Genomic DNA, 25475 nt, shown 5'->3' with positions numbered 1-25475 from the left:
AATCAGGAAACAGTCTGTTAGGACCAGACAGCATTTCCCTGCTCTGTTTGATGCTTATGCAAACACACAGCTGATCTGATGTACTTCATTCAGTTGCTGTAACCATAGATATTTACTTTTTATTATTTTCTTTTGTCAATTCTCTAACTTCTTGCTGTGCAGCTTTTAAATAGCTTCCAAACCCCACACCGCTGTCCTCCAGAGAAGGACAAAATAAAGACAACATACCAAGTCACCTCTTCCAGGTATCTCTCGCAGGGACACTGAAAAACGGCTCAAAAGGCTCAACTTGTCACAAAGCTTAGTTTAATTTGACAATCATCATAAGGCATCCATGTAAATTAAAAATTCCAACCAGGGTCACATACATTCTCCCACAAAATAAAACGTGTTAAAACAGAGGCCTGGGATTCCAAGATGCTAGTGGTTACTGGGCTTGGCCAGGCTGCTGCTGCTGGCAGAGGGGTCCAGGAGACGCAGCACCAACAGCAGCAACGCAGGAAGCGGAAGGTCAGCTTGTACAAATCTCTTTCAATGGAACAGCACATGAAAAGGAAAGAGATTTGTACAGAAAACATCATTCTCCATCCCTTCTGGGAAAACAAAACAGAACGAAAAAGGTAATCCCATTCACGGAGCAAAGAGCAGAACCTGGAGTTCTGAAGCCCAGCAATGCTGAGGGCCCATTTTTGAAAACTAATGAAGCACTAAAGAGGCCTGAGTTCATTATTGCTTTATCCCAGTTCAGCCCAGGCTAAGGCTATGGTGAAGTCCAAATGAATTTAAAGCCAGAAAATGCAGAACCAGTAACAGCACCTAGGTCCCCATCCACGCATGGGTGTAAACAGATTCTTTTGGTGATATCTCCCAAATTTCCCCTCTCCCTGTGCTATGCAGATCCCCATAGCAGTGCTAAAATTTGCACCGAAGTTTATAACAGATTCTCTCTCACGTCCCTGTTAGCTGAGCCTCTTCCAAGTGTTTCGCCTTTTAGTCAAACTAGTCCTCTATCCTGCTGATATGTCAGCTCAGAGGTGCTTGCTGGGAGCTCACCAAGAGGCACACAGTTATCCGTGCTTAAAAGAAAGGGGCACGGAGTCCAAGAACCATCACCTGTACTGTGTAACATAGCCAGCACTGCTTCACCCTCAGCGCTTTGGAGACCAAATGGCATAGATGAGAAAGTCTCTCCATCCTGCAGGCCTGGCCAGGGATCAAGAGAAACAGCACGCTGTGTGAATGAAATGGCATCTTGCCACCACCACGAGTCAGAAAACAGACTCGAGTAAAGTGGGGCTTTAAATTTTCACATCAAAAAAGAGTGCTTCCCTCAGACTATCATATGACAGGGCAACTGTTATTCAGGCAAATGTTATGCAAGGCAGCAAAATTTGAGCATGGATATCTCCAGGGTTGACTTCCAGCCCCAACATATGCTAGGGATCTTTTAAAAAATTAAATTAAAGGTCCTGTTAATTTTTTCCAAAAGGACAGAATAGAAAACACACGGTGTATCTGATGAATGCATGTGCTACACATGCTAAGACATAACAAAGGTTGCAGCTAGACTTGTCGAAACAGTCAAAAAAAAGATTTAGGCATCCAGCTAGTACCAGAATTGATGGCATTTGGGCACCTCATCTGACTTTTTTTTGAAAATTCAAGCCTACACATTTCTTTATTGCTTGTCCCATTGAGTGCAAAGGGAAAACTGTGGGGTTAACTATGGAAGGATTTCAAATCCATCATAAGGTTCCCCTGGTCTTTTATATATATAAAGCATTATTATTATTTAGCCACTTGGAGTAGGGAAATGGGGGAAAAAAGGAGCTATTTAAAATTAGTTTCTTAATCATTTGAGCATTAGTCCCCTACCTCCAAAATCACAATACCTCTGTCACAGTAAGGAGCATAACATGAAAACACATCTGCTGCCACTGAGAATTCCTGAGTGTCTTCTTTGCAGAACTTCAGTCCAAATGTCAGGATATTGGCAGCTTGACACACATACACTCCCCGGCAACATATACACAGCAAGTAGGACATGCCTCAGTGGCTTCAGACAAAACAGAAAAGAAAGAAGGAAAAAAAACACAAACAAACAAAAACCACAACCTCGGAGAAAACATCCAGAAGAGCCTCAGGAAAGAGAACTATCCACCTTCCCTGAAGAAGTAACTGCCCAGGAGTCCCTGCCTGGTATAAACCTAATCAAAACATCCAACCCACAGCTGAAGGAGATCTCTGAAGCCTGGCAGTGTCACATGCTGGATACTTGAAGGCACATTTCCTTTGTGTTTTGTGAGAGAAATCCAGTTACAGCAACACACTGCAGCTGCAGGGCTGAGGAAAAGGAGGCGACACTTGGTATCTTCCCTCTGTTCCTGTCCCCGTTTTCAAGCTTCATGGCTGACACGAGCTGGTGATCTAAGCAGACACGTTAACATCCCTGAGTGAAATGGCACCGTTTGTGGCCTCTGAGACTTTGTCCTCAAGCACCATTGCTGGTGTGTCTGTAGTGCCTGCTGTAGTGTCTATGGCAGGAAGTGGATTTAAGCCCTGTGATAAGATCTGTTGGATGGTTTTCCGTAAATTGGGGTGCAGCTGGTTTTGGGTCTGGTAAAAAACTTCTAAGGCAAAAGACTTGAGTGTGCCAGTGCAAAGGTCCTCATAAAGTGGAATTGTGTACATCCGAGACATCTGCAAAAAAGGAAAACTGGATAATACCACTCTAACAGAAGTCAAGAGGTTCAGCTCTTCTACAGCTATACTCCAACAGCCCTAAATGAATTCAGGTTGAAGACAAGCAACACATTTCTTCAAAAGATAGCTGAGTCTATTCTAGATAAGTTTAATGCAAAGTTTTATGCGAATGGTAATCAAAAACCACTTGCTCTCTACAACTGAGCTATTTCCACACAAATAACAGAGCTATTTAAAAGGCCAAGGAGAAGAGGCCACAGCGAACACATGCATTAACCTTTTGCTCCTGCACGATAAAAACCACTGAAAGGAATTTGATGAGCCCTAGCCTTGCCTGAAGTGTAAATATTCAAACAATCACATGATTTAGTATTGTGAAAATTTCTGCTCTGGAAAAGCCAGGGCTGCTGTAAAGCAATGCAAAAATGCACTGGGCAGAGCTGGGACAAGGGTATGAGTTAGGCTAGAAAAGCACAGACTATCTGTAGGCATTTCAGATTACATCTGCCCATTCCTCCCCACCCGCTAGCAGGTGAGCCATGCTCGGCCCCTTCGCTACACACCTGGTCTACACTTGGCCAGGAAGCAGAAGTTCCAAGGTCTTTCACGTCGCATGTCTCATGCACATGTCTCATGCACTGAGAGGTGCAGTGATTTTAATCCAGCACTTAGTACCTGGTTTTCCAAGAAGCGACGAACTTTGTAAAGGTCTGGGTAGTAGTCATTGCGGACTACAATCTGCAACCAGCGGATGCGGATTTCTGCATTCATGGAGTCCAGCTGAGAGGAGTAACACTCCGAAAGCTTTTTTATCACCTCTGAAGAGAGCACATACACAGAGGAAAAAACTATCACCTGTTTTGTCAAGTTTGAGGGTCATCGGAGAACAATGAATGGTAAGATCAAGGTTGGGTGGGGCTCTTTAGAATTCAATTTGTCATTCCAGGAATGCTCTTCTGCTTCCCTTACAGAGTACTCACCATGTGGCAGCGGTGACCCATCCAGCAACCTGTCCAAGAAAAGCACGGTTTGGAACGTTCTCCATTTAGTGAGGTCAACACTGCTGGCAGCAGCAGCAGAGTCCAGAGGCTCAGTGGTCCAGAGTTTGAAGAGCGTCTCCACCGGTCTGGTCAGACTGGATCCCTGAGATAAGTCCGGCTCAGCTAACGGAGGTCCTGTAGCATTGAGCCAACGTTCAAACTCCAGTCCTGGAATGAGGAGCACCAAAAATGTCGAGCGGGAGTCTCTGCAGATGGCTTGGCTGTCTCAAGGTTCAGGACTGCTTCTAGCACAGTTAAGAGAGGTTCTAACAATAGCAAATCAGACCAACCCGTAGTTACAGTGACATAACAGTCCTAGCAGTCTCATCAGGCTAGCCTACGCTACATCTGGAAGAGGGCCAGCAACACCTCTGCCAAATTTAACCACAAGTCTTCTAGAGCTCAGCGTTGCAGTAAGTAAATAAAAGAGACACACATGCTCTTAAGACAGACAGGCCAACAAGTATCTGTGATCAAATTATGTTCTAACGTAAGATTTTCTGTGCATTTCTCATTCCCAGAATTTTGAGGAATACTGAAGAACATGGGGAAAATCTGCTTCATTAAAAAAGGAGGTGAGGGTTGACTGAACCCCTCTCCTGCCCATCAGCAAGAAAAAGCAATTTTAAATTTGTTTATACAATCAATAACTAAACCCAAACCAAGTTTCTCCACAAACAGCAGAGCTAACAAAGCTTGGTTTCCCAAAGAGCTCTTCCCCATGACCTTCTACCACCTCAGCACTTTCCTAACCCTTGGCAATACTTCTAGTTCCACACCATCTACCCTAAAACTCCTCTCTCCCGCAGCCCCTGAGTACTAGTCAGGCAATAGTCGCCACATGTTGTGGTTACCTCACTAGCCAACCAGATGGCCAAATTAAACAAAAAACTGCTGAGCTCATGCTGCAGCTTTTCCCACAGTAAGATCACTCATGTTCACCTCTCTGCTGCCAGTTTTCACAAAGACCATTGGACCTCAGCGTTATAAAGAGCTGTACTCTACTGCCAGTTTGGTTTAAACTTACCACTGGGTTCAATAATTACTTACAAGGAAGGATACACAGCAGAATAATGTAAGTCTCATTTCTTTAAGCAAGCACCTAGTAGACTACAGACCTTTATAAATCCACCAATAGATATAAGGAGAAGATTTTAAAGGAGGATGAAATCTTATCAAAGAGATTATATATTCGTGAATGACTGCAAAACGTTACAGTTCACAAAGCACGTTTTCTGTATTTAAATTAAATTTCAAAGTATGGTCACTTTTTCCTTGCATTTAAGTATTTGTTATTCTCGTATGCACTGATCACTCAGCAATGTGAAAAGATGAGCTGAGAAACCACTGCGGACCACTCAGATAATTAATGCCAAAATTGTCAGCCATATAAGACATTCTCATTCCCCAGCACAGAGGGGGTTGACAGTAAGTCATCACAGCCATTTGTACCCCAAACATCTGGCTATTGCCAAAGTGTTTTGTTTGCCTCAACCTTAGCATTTGCTTACGCATCCTCCAAGCCAAGCATAAAATTTATTATCCAGAATTTTTCTTACAGTTTTCTACAGCTAAGTAACTAAACTCCATCCTACCTGCTTTGCTCTCAACACATTGCTCTTTCAGCTCTGGAAAAAAATTCAGGAAGGAATCCAGAAGATCTTGAGCCACCACACTGGTAAATTTGTACTTCTCAATGTAGGCCTGAAACAGTAAAAAGGATGAATTATGATGAGGAGAAAGATAACTTCTTTTTGTTAAATAACCACTATATACAATTTAAAAAAAAAAAAAAAAAAAGATAAGTGAGGACAAGTACTTGGAAGGGTGAATGACAGTTTTAAAAAGTACATATAATAATAAGCACAAAAAATACTTTCCACCTCCCTCCCAAATAAGGAAAGCACCATAATAAGAAAAAAAAAAAAGGTAGCTGCAAAGACATTGACAGCTGAGTTTGGGGTTTGTGGTTTTGTTTTGTTTTTTCTGATACAATCATAAATACATTAACGTATCAAAGGCAGGAAGGTTTCCTCATGTTCACAGTAATGAAAAGTTAGAACAGCTGGCTACTGTCTGATTCACTAACAGATTATGGACTAAATTATACTTATATAACTATACATGAAAAAAAGATCGAATGGGGCATGGTTGGGAAGGAGTTGAAAAAAAATATGCATCAAAAAGAGAAAGGCAATGAGCTGTGTCACTTTTCAAAAACAAATCAATAGCTCACATAGGTATTGCAAACGTATTCCAAGACATCAAACTTGCCCCAATACAGGAAACAATGCCCTTTGCAATTCCTTTTAGTAGTGAATGATGTCACATCTTTCCAGTCATTGATAATCTATGCTGAACAGCTTTCTAATTATTTGGCGCACAGGAAGGAGGTGACAAAAATAAATAGCTACTTTGTATTTGGCACCTCCTAAACTCACAATCTGATGAAGGAAGAGCATGAGCACATTCACTTATGAGAATCTCAAGAAAAACCTGTTAAGTGTAGAGAGAATCATCTAGGATGGCAGAAGGGGCCACCCACTCCTCCATCTCAGACACCCTTGCATTCGTTACCCCTATCAATTAGCCACAGTAACAAAACATGGAAAAAAAAAAAACAGCTATAAATCTTAAGAGAAACATATGTATATGCACACTAACTCTTAGGAAGGAGTCAAAGTGTCTTGGGTCACCACAGAGCTGGGACAGGTAGTAAACAAAGCAGTAGCCTTTCTCATAGGTGAAGAGGTTCATTAAATTACTAGGATTTACACCTGAAAGGAGAAACAGCAACGTTATAAGACACTATGCAACGAGAACACAAATTCCAACTGGTCTAAATGTCTCTACTCCTCAGCGATCTCAGAGTAAATATGCAGTGACTTAAAAACAGAACGAGCCTGATCTCAGTACATTTAATTTATGGCAGTAAATTAACAGAAGCAGTCCAAGTGTACAGGCTGGAAAAAAAAGCAATTATTGTAAGCTAGGTATTCATTCCACATGAAACAAGTCACTTCAAATTAGAGGACTGCAAACAAACCTGAAATTTGAAGAAAACCTTTTTTTTTTTCCCATGCATCAAGCTCAGGTTTTATCGCCATACTACACTTTTTCAAACAGATCAATGTAAAGTAAGCACTACTTGTTCCTTTTCTGACACTTCCAATGCAGTTTTCCATTCCATTCGGTTCCGATAATACCTCTACTTGCATTTTAGGTTGGCCCGTGTATCATCTAGACTAAAGACTGCTTCACATCTCCAGCGATCAGGACAAAACTCAAGAACTATCAGTACTGCACTCCATCACCATTTATCTAGCTCAGGTGATAATCAAACAGCCTCTAACAGTCAGTGCATAACTCACTCAGGAGACCAAGTACATGTTTATCTGTATGCTTATGCATGCACATGCAGTTCTTACACAAACACACAAAAAGCAGAAGATTCAGTAGCACAGGATTAGATGTTTCCAAGTATTTTCCATTACAAACTATTTAATTTTACAGCTTCAGAATCTCAAAGTCATGAAGCTTTCAAGGCAGAAGTTTTTCATACTTGGTTACTACCCAGTGAATCTGTACTGTTTAAAAACAGAATAATCTTTATAAAGATGAGTTAACCAATTTTGAAGAAAACCTCAATTTAAGTTTCTTTATTTACATTTAGATTGGTTTACAAGCCAGTCTTTTTATTTCTTTTAAAATACCTTTTAGTATTCCCTTTTTTCTTTTCCTTTTATATGCTAAAAGGAATACTAAAGGTATTCCCTTTAGAAAGGGAAGACTAAAAACTAGTCTTTTTTTGGCCTGTATTCCAGCATTCAGCAAAACATCCAGACATTTTGCATAGCAGCTTCAGCCACGAGCAATACCTGGCTCCAGTTTAACCTGAAGCTTGCTGACCGGGTTGTCTTCTCCGAGGAGCTTCATCTGTCTGTGGAGAGCATCAAGGCGGAATGCAGTCTCCAGGCATGTGAAGGCAGCTCCTGCCCCAGACAGAAACACATTAGCTGTGGGACAGAGACTGCAGAACTAGCACACACACAAAGTAAAGGTGACTGGAGGTGTAAGAGACAACAGCAGTACAGAATCACAGTAATCTAACGTAATAGGAACTTGCGTGAAAAATTCCTTGCGATTTGTAATTAAAGTCAGAACCTAAACCAGTATATTTACTCATTTTGATTATGCAGAAGGCTGAACTGAAAAATAAAGCAGCATGCTTTAAAACGATGCTGAAGTTTAAAGCCCTGACACCACCTTATCAGCCCTTGCAAGATGAGCAGAAGAGCATTGGAATAACTACTGTATTAGTAACTATCAAGGAGTGACCAAGTGCTACAAAAAAGTAACGTCATGGGTAGAACAGTAGATATATAATTCCGTATTCAGTGCCAAGAATATTACTGAGTGAATGATATTACTGAGTGAATGTCACCTCCTGGGTGAAAACAGAAAAGGATTAGATTTAGCTAGAGTATTAAAGATCCCGTGGATCTTTCTGAAGCTTTATTTAGCACCCTAACCATATTGTATCATACAGTTTTCACCTTCCACTCAGCAGGACTTCTTTTATAGCTGCAGCAGGGCAGGCTACTCTTCTATCTAGCCACAACGTAGAGCATTCCGTGCTTTCATGCCAAACTAGCTGCATTACACTGGCAAGTCAAGAAATCTTTCCTATGCCTTTGCAGATGTGTAACGCTGTGGAAAATAGATTCTCACATTCAGCAGATACTTAACATCTAGGGCCATTAACACTTTAGCTTTCTTTCCTAAATCTTAACTTCCACAACAGTGCTTGTTACGTAGATTCAATCTCAAAGTCTCAGTGTATACATAGGAATCTGATATAAACACACTAAGAATTAAGAACCAGGACAATTCTGGAAGACAGATGAATCTATACCAGCAGAGAAAGGGGGTGGATGTGCTTCACAGGAGAAAACAAGAATCCTGCAGGACAGCTAGTGTTTAAGGCAATTACTTCAAGCTGCAAACAGGGAGGAGGATTAAGCAAGATCCAAGAGGTGTGGTGGTCATTGGACTCCAATTTCTGTAAACAATGTCATTACGAAAACGCCTTTTTATTAACAGCAGAAGATATGCCAGAAATGATGTCAGAAATGGCAAGATTTAGATCAGAGGTTTGTCCTTGAAACAAAACAGAATGCAAAAAGAGCTTTTTAAGGAGCGGTGCAAGGAAAGGCATTTCTTACTTTCCTGAACAACTGCTTCTCAAAACAACCAATCCTAAATTTCAAGAGACTACAAACAAGGACCTTGTCTTAGTTCAGAAAGATGGACTAAGATGGGACAGAGAAAGAGGTCAGCATCTTCTGACCAATTCGTATGATTGCCATGTGTTATATAACATGACACGTTAGAACAGTCCTACCCACTGAGAGTTACTGAGCATAAAACAGCTTTCAAAGACAGACACTGCACATAGCAACATCTCCATAGATGCTAAGAGCATCTAAACTTCATGATCATCTCATCTCCAAAAACAGTGTAAATGAATATAAAAGAAAGCATCCTTCTAAACACTCTTGCTGCCAAGATTCACAGAAAAAAATTAAAAGCAATAGGAATGTTTTATTACTTACATATTCTAAGGACAGTACCATACAATTGACCCATGAAATTTGCTGATAAAAGCGGCCAAAGGTGAAGCACTATGAATCTACACAAAGCCTCCAACAGACAGCTCTGTAGGTATGTATTTTCTTTGATAAGGGCCATTACCTCACTCTTTCCAGCAGTAGCTAACTACTAACTGACCAGAATTAGACAAACTTGTTTGGAGGACAGTTTTTTTCACAATATAACCGTAATAAATTTTTTTACTTCTCAGATGTAGCCGCTGCTCACCTTGGTCTGACAGGCAAACCCCTGCCTGGTACACAATGGCAGTGCCAAAGTTCCTACAGATCTCCTTTAAGCCTTGTGCTAACACACACCTCATCCAAAGTTCCTGTTACCGTATCAAGTATTTATTCATCCCAAAGCCAAGAAAACCTCAGACTGTAAGCATCCAAGATGTTCAAAGCAAAGTTTGGGCCACTTATGTTCCAGAACAACAACAAAATACAGTTCCCAACAGCCTTTTGAGCTCCCAAGGCAAATATTTCATTCAGCCAGCTCTCAATTATTAGACACATCACAAAGAAAAACATCTCTGCAGCTATACCATAGGTCTCGGTGGTGATCCGTCGCTGCGCGTATGTGGCCAGCCCCTCGCTCAGCCACATCTCCTCCCACGTAGCGTTGGTGACTGCATTTCCAAACCAGCTGTGGGCAACTTCGTGAATGACATCAATGATTAAAAACTCATCGCTCTCCAGAATGGAAGAAATGATGAAAGTCAGGCATGGGTTTTCCATGGCAACAATGGGGAAGGATGGAGGAAGAAAAACAATGTCATATCTAAAATTACAGAGAGAGAGGAGAGAAAAGAGAAAGGAAAAAGAGAGGTAAATTGCAGCTATTTCAAAAGACGTACACACAAACATTTTTTCCCCCTTACAGAAAGCTCTAAGAGTTTTTGTGATTCCAGGAACCAGCTTTCTAAACCAGAGATGCCGAATTCTTCTGATCAGGGAATCACAGACTTTGATTTTGTTGACCAAAAAGCTGCTCAGGTTTGGACATAAGGCTAGACAGTCTTTCCACGTGCAGCAGATCCTGCACTTCCCAGAAGCATTATGCTCCCTTCACACATGCAAACTCATCACAAGTTGTCTATCTGATAGCCAGAACCACTATGTTTACATACACTACCCACATATACAAATAAATCTTTACCCCAGAGGCTTCCAGGAAAGAGAGAGCTTGGGAAGCTGCTGAGTGAATGAGCTGATTTCATGTGCCTGCGGTGTCAGCAAAGTGACACTAGTCCCTCTGCTTCAGAACATAACAATACTATTTGTTTTGTTTCCTGATTTTCTTCACCAATGAACAGCACTGGCACACGACACTGGGTCTTGTTCTCAGACCATTTCAAACAACATTTGGTGGGTTAACAACAACACTTTCTTCCTGATTACCTTTAGTGAATAAATATAGGAAGCCTTTGTAAACATCTCCAGTTCAAAGAATGAAAATATTCTCTCGAAAACACTTTCTTTTAATGCACAGCCAAGCTTAACTTCATAAACTATTCATGTTATTTTTTGGGGCTAAGACTCTCAATAAGTCTGTAATGAGTGAGGTTTTCAGCATCCTCAGGATTACATTACAGTACTTTCCTGGGAGTCACTAAACTCACCTCCCCCAAATATATGGCCCGTACAGACTCTCTGCAGCAGTCAACCAGCGCTCCACCATGCCAGAAAGCTTGCTGATGGCTGTTGGCAGCAGGCAAGGCTCTGCCCACACTCTGCTCCTGTCAGAAAACAGAAAACATCAGGTGATACTTTAACAAACTGAATTATCTCTTAGAAAGAATAGCCTGCCTTCTCACCAGGTTTCCATTTATGGTCATAGTGCTAAAAGGTCTCACATCAAACTGAGGCCTTCCTAGGTCAACTATCTCTGGATACATGGTAAAAGATGATCAAAGATCCCTTAAAACACCTTACAGCAATGAGGTAAGTAGCTGCAATTATTACTACGGACAATAGGAAACGTTTATGGAAGAGAAAAATACAATGAGCACAATGCCATGAAGTTCTTTACAACCAGCTAAAAGCTCAAACTCTGAATGCTCACAGCTTATGGCCCCCACCATTCCCTTACTGATGACTTAAAGAATTTACTGAACGTAACCTGAAGCACTGCACAGAGACACAAGAAGAAAAATCAGCTTGCTGCAAATCTTACCTTGGACCTATGTCTGCATGTATAAGGTCTCCTGCCACCAGGGCCACTAGGTAGGCAGGAACAGGGTATTCCATGTAAAACTGATAGACACCTTCATCTTCTAAGTAGGTGCTTTGAGTGGCACTCATCAACACCTGCATGCCTGCTGGAGCCTGAAAGACCAACATCACACACACCAACTGACTAAATGGCTGAAGATCTCACTGTTTTTAATGTACATCTTTTTTTGTTATAGACCAGAAAATCAATCATTCAGAAACCATGGAAAATAGAAGATTTCTGTGGGATTTTTTTGTACCATAATCTACACATGCCATGAAAACATACCAACCAAAAATATTACTGCTCTTATATTTCATGGGTACTTAGGCCAACTGTATGCCTGCCCCAGAAGTGCCCACGTATCAAATGATGCCACCTACAAAAATGCAACGTTATTTGATGCTGCTTTTTTCATAAAACTGTGTTTTTTCCTTTTGAGAATCAATTAAATACAGTTGGGTACTATCATCAGTAACCACTCTTGGAAGCAACAAACCAAATTCTCTCATTGTCCATGTCATGGTTACTCTTTCAGTATGGAATACTGGGAATGAAAGACTTAAGTGTGACAGGCAGAGTTGCTTTGTGGCAGTACTCTGACTCTATTTCAAGAACCAGAATGTGGGATCTAAAAAATCCCCCATTTTTTATAATACGTAATGTCATAATGTATATTTTATATCATATATACAAGCACAATGTCACAATGCTTTCACAAGTCAAGGGCAGCTAATTGCTCCACTAACTGTTTTACCAATTTGTCCCTTACCTTGACAGTAGCTGAATAAGTGCATTTCACTGCTGGTGTGTCAAAGCAGGGGAAGAAAGAGCGGTTACACACCGAGTGGCCCTGCGTGAAGACAAATGGCTTGGCATTGCCATACGTCAGTTCTGGATCCAGCCACCAGATCTGTCAGAACATGATGTGAAGAAGAGGTGAGGGAAGAGAAAAAAAAAATCACATGGCTGAACTGTCAGGAAACAAAATCTGAAATCAAGAGCATTGTGGTGGAGGAGAAGCTCCCCAGCTGTTTGGCTCCCCAGATGCATGCCTAGCACAGGGCACGTTTCCATTTCTAACAGAACAGCTTTCTACCACTGTTTATTTGCCATGGCTGCTCAGAGTAGTTTCTCACTGTGTCAGTGGCACACTGAGTAGTATCAGGGAACAGAGTCTTCCAGCCATTCACTGTTCCTGTTATATCGATTTGCTTGGTTAATAACAAGTCCCTAGCAAACAGCCACACCACCCACTTCTCAGAGGGAGTGCCCTGAGTATTTTCATGTTGTCGTTCAACATCAACAGGAATAGTAGGGGCCAGGTAGTGCAAGCAAAAAAATAAAATAAATTAAATAAAAAAACCTGAGGCCGAACAGTGTACACAGCATTATCTCTGACCCTGACACTGCCCTGCTGGCTGAAGCATCAAACATTTTGACACTATGGGAAAGAGTCGGTATATGTAAGAAACATCTGGTCAATGACACTGGAGGCCTCGTTCTACAGAGCGGATAAGGAGATTCTGGGTGGTCACACACACAAAAAAAAACCTCCACTGAGCATGTCAATTTTCAGTATCAAACAGCAAATAAATCATGAGTCAGACCCCAGCGAATCATTAGAACATGTTAAGAATGATATGAAAAAGCACAGTTATTTGCCTTTTGGGTTTTTCCATTTCAAATGTAATGTTTATGCTTTCGCATGCTCCCTGCCTCCAACTTTGAAGTGTAAGAACGATTTTAAATAAGGATTTTCTTGTAATCCTAGAACTCTGGAGCTGAACTTTTACGGAAAATATCAAATATTGTGAAACTTGCAATAAAGTTGGAACCACTTGAAGTCTTGGGAACAGTCAAGCACAAGGAATAAAGCTTCTGAGTCTGCTGAATGCTCAGATCAAAGCAACCAATAAATCTGAATTCAGGGAACAGCAGTTAGTGCAGACACTGGTTCATTTCTGGTCATCAAGAGAACAAAATGAAGTACTTACAGAAGAGAAGTCCATGTATTATGTGCTCTGATTTTAATGGCATATTACAATTCTGTCTCCTAGTTAGCTCCTCTGTTTTCTGGAAGACAAAGTTTTCTCTCTCCCCCTCTGTCCTGTAAGATTATTCTTTGTTATCTTGTACCTTGCCTTTTGAATCTTCTATACTGATGCAAACATGCTGCTCTCCCAAATTATCCACTTCAGCAGAACCCCAGGGGACCAGGGAAAGGCAAGGCAAGGCAAGATGCTGTCAGCAGCATTCATTTATTCATATAGAGCTTCACACTTCCACTGCTAAATGTGGAAGCGTGTATTTTTGGGCAGGAGGCATTACAAAACGTAAAGCTATCTAAAAGTAAAATTAATCTCAGAGCAGCAGTCTCATCTTGGGATTTAAGATCACCCCTTCTGTTTCAAGCCTGTTGGGCCAGAGAGGTGGCTGTGTGCAGCCTGGCTGCTCCTGTTATCAAGGGCTGTGCGACTCTTCACATCCGTGTGCTGTGTTTTGGTGGATCACCGGCCAAATCCTGAGGCTGTGGCTGAGGTGTGCTTCACACCTCCTGCTTCCCACTCCATGGGTACCTACATGCCATGACAATGAGGATCTTCTCTGCAATACAACACTGTGGAACTGGGAACAGCTATTCCAGGAGGCATTTTGGGATAAACACCTCATTAAAACCAATAGCTTGAAACTAAAAGCTTCCCCCACCAGGGAGGAATCCAGGAAGGAGCCTCAGAAAGTAAATTTTTAAAGAGCTGCCCTGATGTCAACTTCTACAAACGCTCCTCCTATCGGCTATTTGTGTGCTCGTATCACAAAAAGCCTGACTTACAATGTTGGCCTTGCTGAAGGGCTCACCTTCAAAAGGTTTTGCTTCCTCTGCTTTTTGAGAGACTGTAAAGGCTAACAGAGAAAAGAGGGAGATAAGACACCACTAGAACTAAGCTATAACACTAGAGTAGGGTGGAAAAAAGGTTGACAGGCAATGTCTTTAGGGCAGAGAGAGATAAGGGGAAGTTCCCCTGACCAGCGCAGGAAGAAAACATAAGCAGGAAGCAAAGGGGAACTGAGAAGTTAATTCTTGTTTACAAGAACCTCCATAAATTAATGACAAGTTCTTTTCAACTAGTCTCCCTTTATTTGACATTTGGTTGAAGTTAAATGAAGCACCAGCCCCACAGGCCAAAAGGAAAAAACGTTTGCAGAGGATGAAGTATTTTTTTCCCCTGTTTCCTAATGTCTGCAGCCACACGGCAATCCTCCGTCTCTCTTTCCAGATGCACTTGGAACAATGATGAAAGTTATCCTGAAACAATATAAATAGATCTGTAATATAAATAGACCAGGCTGTGCTGCAGGACAGAGGCAGGACGGGGAGAAAATGAGCAGAAGCAGCTCCCAGAAAGGAGCGCAGGCAGCAGGGCAATGCTGGGGGCAGGGAGCTGGAGCAGGGTATGGGGCAGAGCGTTATACACAACCCCATTTACTCTACATCCAAATTCTCCCTGTGCTCCCCTTAGGAAAATTAAGGGGCAGCATCACAGCACTCACCACCTTTACCTAGCTTCTCATCTGCACAGCAGAGAGGCTGCTTCACATGTTAAAGCTGTTCTTACAGAGCATTTCATGTAACTGCTGCTGCCTGGATCCTCTGCCCAACAGAGGCTGTGGGCAAAGGGTTTCCCCCTGCCCACACACTGCGGAGCAGCTCATGGTTCTTAATGCCAGAACGGAGCAGGGCTTGTTTGTAAGGCTCTTGTGGAAAGGACAGCACTGGTGTTAACATGTACACTGCAAAATAGGAGGTATAGCAGAGTGGGTATGAGACAGGCACAGATTTTTCTAAAGGGAAAGAGAACAAAAATCTTACAAAAGACTATCTGTAGGACCGAGAAGTAAGGTTGAGTGAAAAGAAGGGAAGGAAAAGCTGAACTGCTTTCCCTGATACACCTGAGCATCATGCCTTCAGCCTACACCATGAGATACACGGTGTTCATGACGGTCTTGCTTCTGAAATGAAAAGGTGACGTCCAGAGCATACGGCTTCCAACAGCACAGGGAGCTGGAACGCCCTGCGAAAGGCAGCTTTAATCTCTCAGCTGTCTCCCAGTGTCCATCAAACACCCAGAGCTCTTGGCTCCTTCCTCCACACGAGGAATAATGGGACAGTCAACTAACATATCCAGATGGCTCAAAGCGAGCATATCAAGGCAACAGGTTTCCAATTTTAAACAGGCTACTGTCTGTCCTGGCAACCTCACTGCCAACACGCCCGGGCTGCACTGAAACATGAATTTACTGCTTTATAGGTCCCAGGAGCACACTAAAGTCCTGCAGAAAATAAACGCTGACACAAAAAGATTATACTCAGAGAAAGGCCACGGAAAATAGAAGTTTTGAAAGAGGGAGGTCTAACACTGTGAAGCTGCACAGAGAAAAGGGACCACAAAGAAACACCCTAGGGATGAGAATAAGTGAGCTCACCCTCACCCATAGGGGTTACTCACACCCATTGCTTAAAGCCCAACACTAGGCTGAAAAACAGCAGTGACAGACAGCACCACCACCATACCAAGTGACTGTGGTGCTAAAAAGATAGCTCAAAAGAAACATGAGGGGCTGGAACAGGTGCTGCTTGAGGACAAATATTTCGCCAGCCAAAATCTACAATAGAGGGGAAGCTAGGAAATGTGGTACGGTTTGTGTCAGAAGCGCAGGCTAGCCTAAAATAAAAGCATCTGTTCAAGAGGAGGAAAGTGTGTTATCACGCACCACGGGAGGTATGGCTCAGCCAGACTGAGGATGATCACAGAGCACACAGCAACATCAAATTAGTTTGAGAGCCCTCCTACCCTAAGTAAGGCATAAAGCAGACAAAACAAATCTTGAAAAATAAAATTAAAGAGCGGGATTTTCTGAGTGTACCGTGGGCCCTGAAAGACATCTCCTATTTATCTCTTCGGAGCACAGGCACTACAGCACAGTGCTGTACAAGGAAGTACCAAGACACCACTCCAGAGGTGAAAGGGAACGCTATCCTCAGGTACAAGTGGGTTACAATTTGAAGTGCGCTCGATTTTCATCTCCTTTTTCCACGCTAGGGAAGGGCCAGCATGCTGAAAGGTCAACGTATTACAGAAGGAAGCTTCTGTCAATAAAATCCTTCGTGTACAACTCACTGTCCAGAGTGAGGCAGCACACTAAGCCTACCCAGACAATTAAGGATGAAGTTACTCTCTCAAGTTTCAGCCTAGGACTAAAATCAGATCCGAAGAAGATCCATCAAGCTTGTTCTCTCCAGCAACATGTTCCTTTTTGTAAATTTGTGGCCTAGTACATACTTGCTCCTGGATTATGTTGCATGCTGGCAACACACTCAGTTCTTGTTAATCAAATCGCAATAGTCAGATAGATCTCTGCATGTACTCGTTTTGACCAATGCAACAGCAACACCAAACCAGCAGGCTGACAGCCCGTCCTGCTAGGTAAGACGGAGGCATCCAAGCTGCAAGACCCTCGTAAAGCCGTTCCTTTTGGAAATAGGTTTTGATCATATGGACGACGAATCTTTCTCACTAGATTTCAAAACAGTACAGGCTACAGAGCAACTGTAGGGTTGTAGTTTCAGTGGTAATTGATCTATTTTCACTGTCATAACTTCCCAAGATGTGCCAGACAGCACCTAAAAGGCCAGAAGCGAAGCGCTTCTGAACACTGGGGGACTCAAACAAGGGAGAGAATTCACAAAACCTCTTGATTCTGATGAAGAGAGAAACCCAGAGGCAGGCAAACACCTTGCATGGCCCCGTTGGGCCACTCCTCATCCCTTGTCCAGGGGTGACCTGGAGGAACGAGCAGCATCTCCTCCACACCTCCAGCACCACCGTGGCCGGTGAGAATACAAACCTGGGTGCGCGAGGCCTGCCTCTGTCAGCATCTAGCAAAAACTAATACAAAATCCACCACAGGAAGACTTAGTTGCAGGTTACGCGGGACGTGGTTTAGTGGGTGACACTGGCAGCAGGGTGATGGTTGGACCTGATGGTGTTGGAGCTCTTTCCTAGCCTGGCCCAGATGATGTTGGAGCTCTCTCCTAGCCTTCATGACATGAGGTGTCCTGACAAACTCGGACAGGGGTTCGAGGAGGTGGAGATGAGCTTTATAAGAGCAGCGAAGCCCCTGCTATGGGGAGCAGGGCTTCTCCCCAGCCTCCCCACCACCCTTTTCCCTCAGAGGGGACCCCATTACTCACAGCAGGGCCATCAGCTGTGGTGTAGCGGACGATGACCTGGAAGGGCTGGTGGGGCTGGAGGGCAGCGGGCAGCGAGAGCGTGAGGGCCGAGCCGTAGTCGGTGAAGGGATCCACTCTGAAACCCAATGGGCAGGCGGCGGCCGGAGGCTGAGCGAAGACGGGCAACGGCGGAGGGGGCTCGACGGCAGGCGGGGGGCTACCGGGAGGGTCCCCGAGGGGATCCCCGGGGGGAGCGGCGATGCAGGGAGCCGAGAGGAAGGTGGCGGTGGCCGGAGGGTTGGCGGAGCAGGGAGGCGGCGGCGGAGGGCAGGGAGGCGGCGGTGGAGGCGGTGGAGGCGGCGGAGGAGGAGGCGGCGGAGCCGGGGAGGCCTCGGAGGGGGAGAAGGAGAAGGAGCAGGGCGCTTCTCCGAGCGGAGCCCGGCGGTAGGAGGCCGAGAGGACCCTGAGGGCCGGGTGGACGTCCAGCACCAGGGAGCTGGGCTGGGGGCGCAGGGCGCAGAGCTCCAGCACCAGGCAGCCCGCCAGCGCCCGCGCCTCGGGCCGCAGCTCCAGCCCCAGGTGCAGGTGGCGGAGGCCGAAGAGCTGCGAGCTGGAAGCCGAAGCCACGTCCGGGGGAGGCTCGGGAGGAGGCTCGGGAGGTGCCGGTGGAGCCTCAGGACCGGCGGCGGAACCTTTGCGGCAGCAGCAAAGGCCGGGAGGCCGCGGAGCCGGAGCCGCCATGGAGCGGTGGAGGAGGAGGAAGAGGAGGAAGAAGAAGAAGGAGAAGGAGGAGGAGGAGGAGGAGGAGGAGGAGGCCGGTGCTATGTGAAATCCATGGGCAGGGCAGGCGGGGGGGGGAGGCACAGCGGCCGGAGAGACCGGGGCGGGGAAGGGAAGGGAAAGGAAGGGAAAGGGAGGGGAAGGGGCCGAGGGGAGCGCGCAGGGCCCGGGCCCGGAGCTGGCGGAGCTGGGGCTCGGCCGCCGGGCGGAGAGGAGCCGGCGGGGGGCGCCCGAGGCCGGCCCCGCCCCGGACACCGGCTGCGTGCGCACCGGGGGGGCCCCACGGCACCCACAGCACCCCCGGGATGCCCCCCCCCAAGCCCCGGCCCCGGCGGCTCGGCCCCCCCTGCCCTGCTCTCCCGTGGGTGCTGCCTCTTGGACACCCCCCGGTGCCGGCCCCACGGCCCCCGTGGGTCTCCCCCCGCAGCTCCCCGTGCACGTCCTCCCTTTTTTTTTGCCCCCCTTTTGCAGCCAGGTCCCGGCTCAGCCAAGCCCCGCTGCCCTCTTCCCCAGCCCTGCTGCTCCAGGCAGGCAGGCACACGCCACCCGCTGCTGCTTTCCTAAATTGGAGAGGCCAGGCTGCGTGTTTTTTTTTTTTATACAACCGCCTGGTTTTGTGTGTGTGGAGGGACTGAGCTGGAAGGAAGGGTGCTGCTGGCACCGTGCAGCCATAGAGCGGCATACAGGAGCTCAGCCTGGCCCCGCGTATTGTTCCGTACATTATTTCCACTCTGCCTACCTCAGCCCCCCCCCCCCCGCTGAATCTCCAAGGCATGTCTTTGGATGACACAGGAACATTTATTACATGGTTGTGGGTTTAACGAACCCGTAGTGGTGCATTCTCAAAGCCTCCCAAGCCTTACAGTAGTGGCAGCAGCATTACATCATGTTCCAGTTGAGTGTCCATTCACGTCATACTCAGGGGGCACCAGCACAACGCGGCTGCCACCTCCAGTTGAAGCAAGGGCAAAACACATCACAGAATTATCCCAGACCTAGGTGAAGCTGGGACTATAAAGAAAACCTTTGTGATTGGTCATAGTAAAACACACTATGGTTGCGGTAAAAAAACAAGGCAACATTCAGAAAAGTTCTTTGGCTGATAAGGGCACTACAACTACCCTGCATCTTTTCATTATATTCTTCTGAAGCATCTTCAAGAAACAATTTTGTCCTCTTCCAGTCCCTTTTTAAAAGGAATTTTTTGTCCTGACATTTTTACTCCACATCCTCCCCTTACAAAGCAGATTTTCTGCACTTACCCTTTCCTCTTGCTACCTTTCTCCTCGTCTCATTCATACAATTTGCCTTTTAAAATAATAGCGCTTTCTCCTTTTTTTATTCCCAGCAATGTTCTAAGACTGCCTGATCTCCTCTGGGTTTCATCTAGGGGCACAGTATACAGACCACAGCCCCAGCCCCTCCGGATCTGACCGTATATGACCTTCGCCATAGGGAATGGTGAAGCTCCCTCGGCATTCAAACTGGCACAACTTCGGGGCCTGACTTTGGACTCAATTATACCAATCTAATTGCACATTAATGCCACTGGGCAATTTTAGAAAACTCCTACCTCCATTTTGATTGACATCGCAAACAAGCACAGTGTTCCCACTCAGGCGAGATCAGACAAGCAGAAACACATCCTAAGAGTTTCTAAACTTAGGATAATGAATCAGGATCTATTGCACTCGCTTGTGTCTGAACAAAATGGATGCAACTAAATTCCCAAGGCCCATACAGCAAACACGAAAATTATTTGAAGTAAATCTCTCTCAAGTCACCCATCTGTTGGTCTTGGGCCATGTCCTTTGCTATGTAAGAAGGATGTGTTATCTTCGTGCTATTTTGGGTAAGATCCCTTTAAGGAAATTCCCAGTCCCGGTCCTACAGTCTCATTCTGCTCCTTGCAGGGTGAAATCTCTGGGGTATCACACTACACATTCTAATGCAGGACCCGATTTCTGAAAGTTCCCATCATCAACAACCCCTCGTAGAACACTTCAAAAGAGATATTTCGGTCTCGTTGTAAATACGGGTGTTTCTTCTTTCCATGTCAGTGACAGGGCTCTGGGCCAGGTTTCAGCTTGCTCCTATGGTTCAGGACGAAAGCCAGTAAAATTTACTGCTACCCAAATGAGAAGCAATACTTCCGTACTATCTGTGAGACAAGTGCCAAACGAAGCAGTTAAGAGATTACAGCAGAATGTTTCTTCTGGCAGTTTATCTCCTTATATCTAAAGTAACAATGCTGGGACTGAGGTTTAATGACACAGTTGAGCTAATCCCTGCTGTCCACATGTCACCATTTGCCTGCTCCATTGCAGACACTTGTTTAATATCTCGAGCTATTTCAGCTCACTGAAGCAGCAAAAAAAGTATTCACCATTTTAGGAGAGCATGACTGGTAAGCAGCAGTTCGATGCAATGAATCCTGAGCACGGTTTCCTCTCATAGCTAAGCTAGTGTGATAGTTAGCACCTACTAAAACAAGCAGCCCCATTTCGCCTCCCTTCCAGGTGTGCCTTGCTGTCTCCTCCTTTGTACAGCATTCCTGCTTTTGGAAGGTGAACTTTCTGCAAGTTAGCTTTCTGAACTGGCTCACTGCTGGACCAGGCAAGAGCCAGTGCTGACATCGACAAAGTTGGAGGAACTCCCAGCCTGGAAGAAGAAGGAGGACAAGATCAGGATGGCTCCTTGTGCCCAGACTTCCAATAGCTCAGCCTTAGCTGCAAAACGAAGTCACACTTTGACCCCAGTGGCACTTGAACAGTTGGTACATTAGCCCTTTTTTTCCTTTTTTTTTTTTTTTTTTTTTTACTCAAGGCAAATACCAAAGTTCATGGGGATAGAGTCAGCAGAGTCAGTTCTGCAGGGCCCAAGACAACACAGCTGCAAATGACAACTGACTGAACTTCTAACCAGTCTTAGGCAGACACATTCCATGCTCTCTCCCTCTTTAATGTATGCAGCTTTCATCTTCATGTTGTACCAAATCTACTTTTAGGAAATAAGCAGGGCATTACATCTGTGGCCCAGCACCCCTGCTCCCTCCAGCTTGTTTTCATCCTTAACTTCTTAGTCAGAAAAGAACACCCCCCTCCACTTAGCTAGGTGCTCTTTGGAGAGAGATCCATTACCTGTCCCTTTGAATTGAGGCACACTGAGTAAAACAGTGGTCAGCACCTGCCACAGAGTAAGCTTGGTCTCAGGCCAGTAAGCAGGATAAGATCTGTGCTACTTAATTCTTGCTCAGGACAAGACTTAAGTACAACAAATAATGCTTTATGTGCTGCTACCTTCAAGCTACAGTCTAAGCTCTGTTCACGGTATGGTTTCGCCTGTGATAGCGGTAGACAGAAATGCTCTTTGCTGTGACTTTGCAGTCACGTCACATTATTTACAGTAACACCCGTAGGTGAAAAATGTGGAAAAATCTTGGCTAAGAAGGATCTTCTGTATTCCATCTGACCTCCCTCTTGCTACTTGGCCTGAATACTTGTACTATAAACTATTACTCCCTGTCCTACTCAACACAAACATACATAGCAAGCCACCCCCGTGCTGGAAGGCACAAAATTTACCCACCACGTTTTTAAAGAAACTTACACTCCAAAGGAAAAAAAAAAATCAGGCCAAAGTGCATAGCCAAAAAAAAAAAAAAAAAAAAAAAAAGCCTGCAAAACTTCCCCTAGGGCTTAGAACGGTGAGAAGTGATTTATGTGCTCAAAACAAACCACTTAAGCCAATAAAATTTACAAAACCCAAAATAGTTTTATTTACTTTTCAGATTTTTGCCTCGACGAGACATTCTGCAAACATGCTAAGGCTACAAAATGTCCAAGTTGACAAAGACATGCAACGCTGACCATTCAATAAGTCACGGCTATTATAGGAGCGACCATGCCCACCTGGGCCACAGGTCCCATAAAACAGGGATGGTGTACAGTGATCATGGCAACGTACTACACAGGACCTAGTAACCTGAGGTAGGCCTCTTCACAGTAAGAAAACAACATCCTACACCAGTGTTACATCCTGATCAGCAGGAACCTGTTTAAAGCTCCAGAAGATGTGGGGTGGGGGACTGTTTCCTTAACAAGTGTGCAATAAAGAAACAGGAAATACTCATGTTGTTTAACCTTAGTGTAAGTTAGCAGAACAAAGAGTTAGTGTTACCCATGCCAACGAAAGCCAACCTAAACCTCTGAGGAGTGTTAGCAGCTTCAAGATAAAGGAGTCAGTCAGCTGGAGCAACTTTGGAAAGGCTTTCCTGCTAGCATACAGGGTACAATTTGAACCTTGCAATTAATTTGTTATACATCATTCCATGAACAGTTTGATTTTGGTTGTGTTAGATCAGCGAAGCAGGAAGAGCTTGGCTTTGCTTGCATTAAAATAAACTCTGCTGATACAGTAAGAAATACTATATCAGGACACTGAGAAAATATGAGGCCTTAACGTGACCCAAAAGTGGTTGTCCACTCAAGAGATCACTAAAAACCCTGCTTTGGGAAAGCATTATGGGAAGCAGCAGCCGCTGCCGTGGTGAACATTAGCGATGCTCCAAATAGCTTTGATAAATTACAATGCAATAGAGTTACACCACAGTGCTCTTCTCCCCTGTGCTAGACAACAATAATGTGACAATAAAGGACACTATTGCAAAGCTTCACTTTCACTCAGACACGCAGAAAATCTGGCACTAGGAAAAGACCAACTGTAAGAGACAAAATGGTGTCTGATACAGTCTGATTACAAAGCCAGATCTCTGGTACCATAAACTGTACAAAAATGATAGAAAAGAATATGCACTGTTATTAATACAGTGCTTATTTTAATATAAAATAAACAGCTTACATTTCCACTGTAAATATAGGCTATATACAGAATTATGTATAGATATAGCTACATGTATAAAGCTTCATTATAGGCCTCTGATACATTTATAACTATGGCTCCCTGAGCCATTTGTAGAGTGCATTTAATAACAAAAAATTAGTAATATGATTATGGAATAAATACAATAATAAAAACATGAAGAATTCTTCTGACATGGTTTTAAAAACTCTCTGGCTTGACACATTGTGCTAAAAATTAAAAGATGAAAAGGCAATAATCTGCTTGGAGGAGGACGAGGAGGAGGAGGAAGAAGAGCTGGTCTGCCACAGGCAGGGAGTGCAGCTCTCCAAAATTAAAGTGACTTTGCCCTGAATTTTAGCCCTTGACAGCGACCTTGTTCTCCGCAGCAGCAAACATAGCATAGAAGCGTGAGTTCTCATTAGCCAGAAGGGCAGACGGCGTATCAAATTCCACTACCTAAAAAACAAACAAGGCAGGTAATATGTTAGCAAAATACAGCAGAAAATGGATTCCCACCCCCTTCCGCTTGTAACTTGGTAGCAAAGAAGCCAAAATATGACAGTCTTTAGATGAGACAACAGATGGTGAAAGCATGTGCATTTATGCACACATACTGTAACCTTGGATGCTTCAAGCTAAATTAGACAAATGGTGGGACTACCCAGCAGGAAGCAACCTCTGGTGGCTCTGGCAAACAGACTGAGGCAGATGCTGTGTTTTTTTCCTTTCTCTACCTCCAAGAGCCTTGCCAAATGTTCCTACATTTGATTTAAGTGTTTATGGCTCCCACGTGGAAGCCCGAGAAGTGGGTAAAGTATCTCTCAATGCCTGTTTGATACCACAGTGCTTTACAAACACAATAGAAAAGTGCCACTGAGCTCCCTTAGAGATGCTTACGTTATTACACATACCAGAATTAAACCTACAAAGGATATTTTAAAACCCTTTAAAAGAGACTGTTGCCCTGCGGTACTTTCTTGGAGTGGAAAAGGAATTTTCTCCTCTTTGATCTTGTCATGGTGAGGCAATAATTGATGCTGTTGGAAAGTTATTACTAGGGATATGAATGAATACACAGGATTTTCTACCCTGTAATAGCAGCTGTTCCTTCAGTCTAGCCTACACCTATACAAAACAGACTGCAATAGGAACTGAAGCCACAGAAGTCTGCTTACCTGTCCTTGTGTTAGCACCATGATCCGATCAGAACCCAGTACAGTATGCAGACGATGAGCAATCGTTAACATAGTGCAATCTGCAAATGCCTCTCTGATAGTCTCCTGAATCAGTAAGTCTGTCTCTGTGTCCATAGCAGCTGTTGCTTCATCCAGTATCAAAATCTGAAAGTAGAGCACAATTGTGGCTTTTAATTCACAGCAACTCCTTCCCTCCCTGAACATCAGTATATGCAGAGTGGACAAGAATTATCATGACAAGGAATTGCCACAACTGGCAGTCTTTACAGAGCTGCAGTCACAAAGGTACTTTTGACAATCACCCTTTCAGTTTGCCTTATGTAATCACCTTCACTGAAGTTATCATACAGATTACACTTACATTTTATGGTCACATCCTACAGCCACAAGACTGTTGCATTCTGACCTGGCCACAGGTTTCTACTATTTTCATTTTTATATTCAGCAGCTAAATCCCAAATGCAATTTTTTAAGAGGTAAACTAATTGCCCTGTCTTTGGCAGTGATAGTTCCTTCTGGAGTCAGTCAGGACCAACTTGGCTTGCTAGCTTTCTTAGGCTAGGAACAACTACCCTCCCCTCTGACTCAATCAAAAAGTTCTTTCTCTCTCACATTATTATTTGGTTTCCATTCTCAAAACAAACAAACAAAAAATTAACTTTGCATGGTCCCAAATTTCACTTGTAGACTACATTTTAGTAGAACACCATGCTTGGCTGAACTTTATCAAAAAGTGAAAGAAGGAAAGAATCTGATGCTCACCAGTACCAGTATGGACTCTCTGGATAAATG

The 25475-nt window shown here is 44.2% G+C and overlaps 2 protein-coding genes across 6 annotated transcripts in view; both read right to left on the bottom strand.

The window, feature by feature from the left end:
• Nucleotides 1-284: 284 nt before the first annotated feature.
• RNPEPL1 (arginyl aminopeptidase like 1) lies at nt 285-18947 on the bottom strand. 2 transcript variants are annotated; one of them, XM_005022427.5, is made up of 11 exons: nt 17866-18940; nt 12385-12525; nt 11574-11725; nt 11020-11136; nt 9943-10178; nt 7622-7735; nt 6408-6520; nt 5339-5447; nt 3684-3911; nt 3379-3521; nt 285-2700 (listed from the first exon to the last, which is right to left on the bottom strand). In XM_005022427.5, the coding sequence occupies exons 1-11, from the start codon at nt 18583-18585 to the stop codon at nt 2428-2430; spliced, it is 2346 nt and encodes a 781-aa protein (XP_005022484.3). In that variant the 5' UTR covers nt 18586-18940; the 3' UTR covers nt 285-2427. The 2 variants fall into 2 exon arrangements, 1 of the variants encoding a protein (XP_005022484.3); XR_005268068.2 differs by having other exon boundaries at nt 2562-2700; nt 3267-3521; nt 17866-18947.
• Nucleotides 18948-20277: 1330 nt separating this feature from the next.
• The window catches only part of ABCC5 (ATP binding cassette subfamily C member 5), a 50736-nt gene continuing 45538 nt past the window's right edge, over nt 20278-25475 (bottom strand). For 3 of the 4 annotated variants that reach the window (XM_038183972.2, XM_038183973.2, XM_038183975.2), the window contains 3 exons: nt 24663-24827; nt 23860-23943; nt 20278-21285 (listed from right to left, as the gene is read on the bottom strand). In XM_038183972.2, coding sequence (XP_038039900.2) covers nt 21226-21285; nt 23860-23943; nt 24663-24827 — 309 coding nt within the window. In that variant the 3' untranslated portion in view covers nt 20278-21225. Of the gene's footprint in view, nt 21286-22378; nt 23944-24662; nt 24828-25475 lie in introns of those variants that run through there. The other variant, XM_027464170.3, reaches the window with a different exon arrangement.

Source organism: Anas platyrhynchos, chromosome 9 (genome assembly GCF_047663525.1).
Source record: "Anas platyrhynchos isolate ZD024472 breed Pekin duck chromosome 9, IASCAAS_PekinDuck_T2T, whole genome shotgun sequence".
Lineage (NCBI taxonomy): Eukaryota > Metazoa > Chordata > Aves > Anseriformes > Anatidae > Anas > Anas platyrhynchos.
The sequence above is the reverse complement of the archived record's forward strand: the minus strand, read 5'-3'. Positions and strand labels throughout refer to the sequence as shown.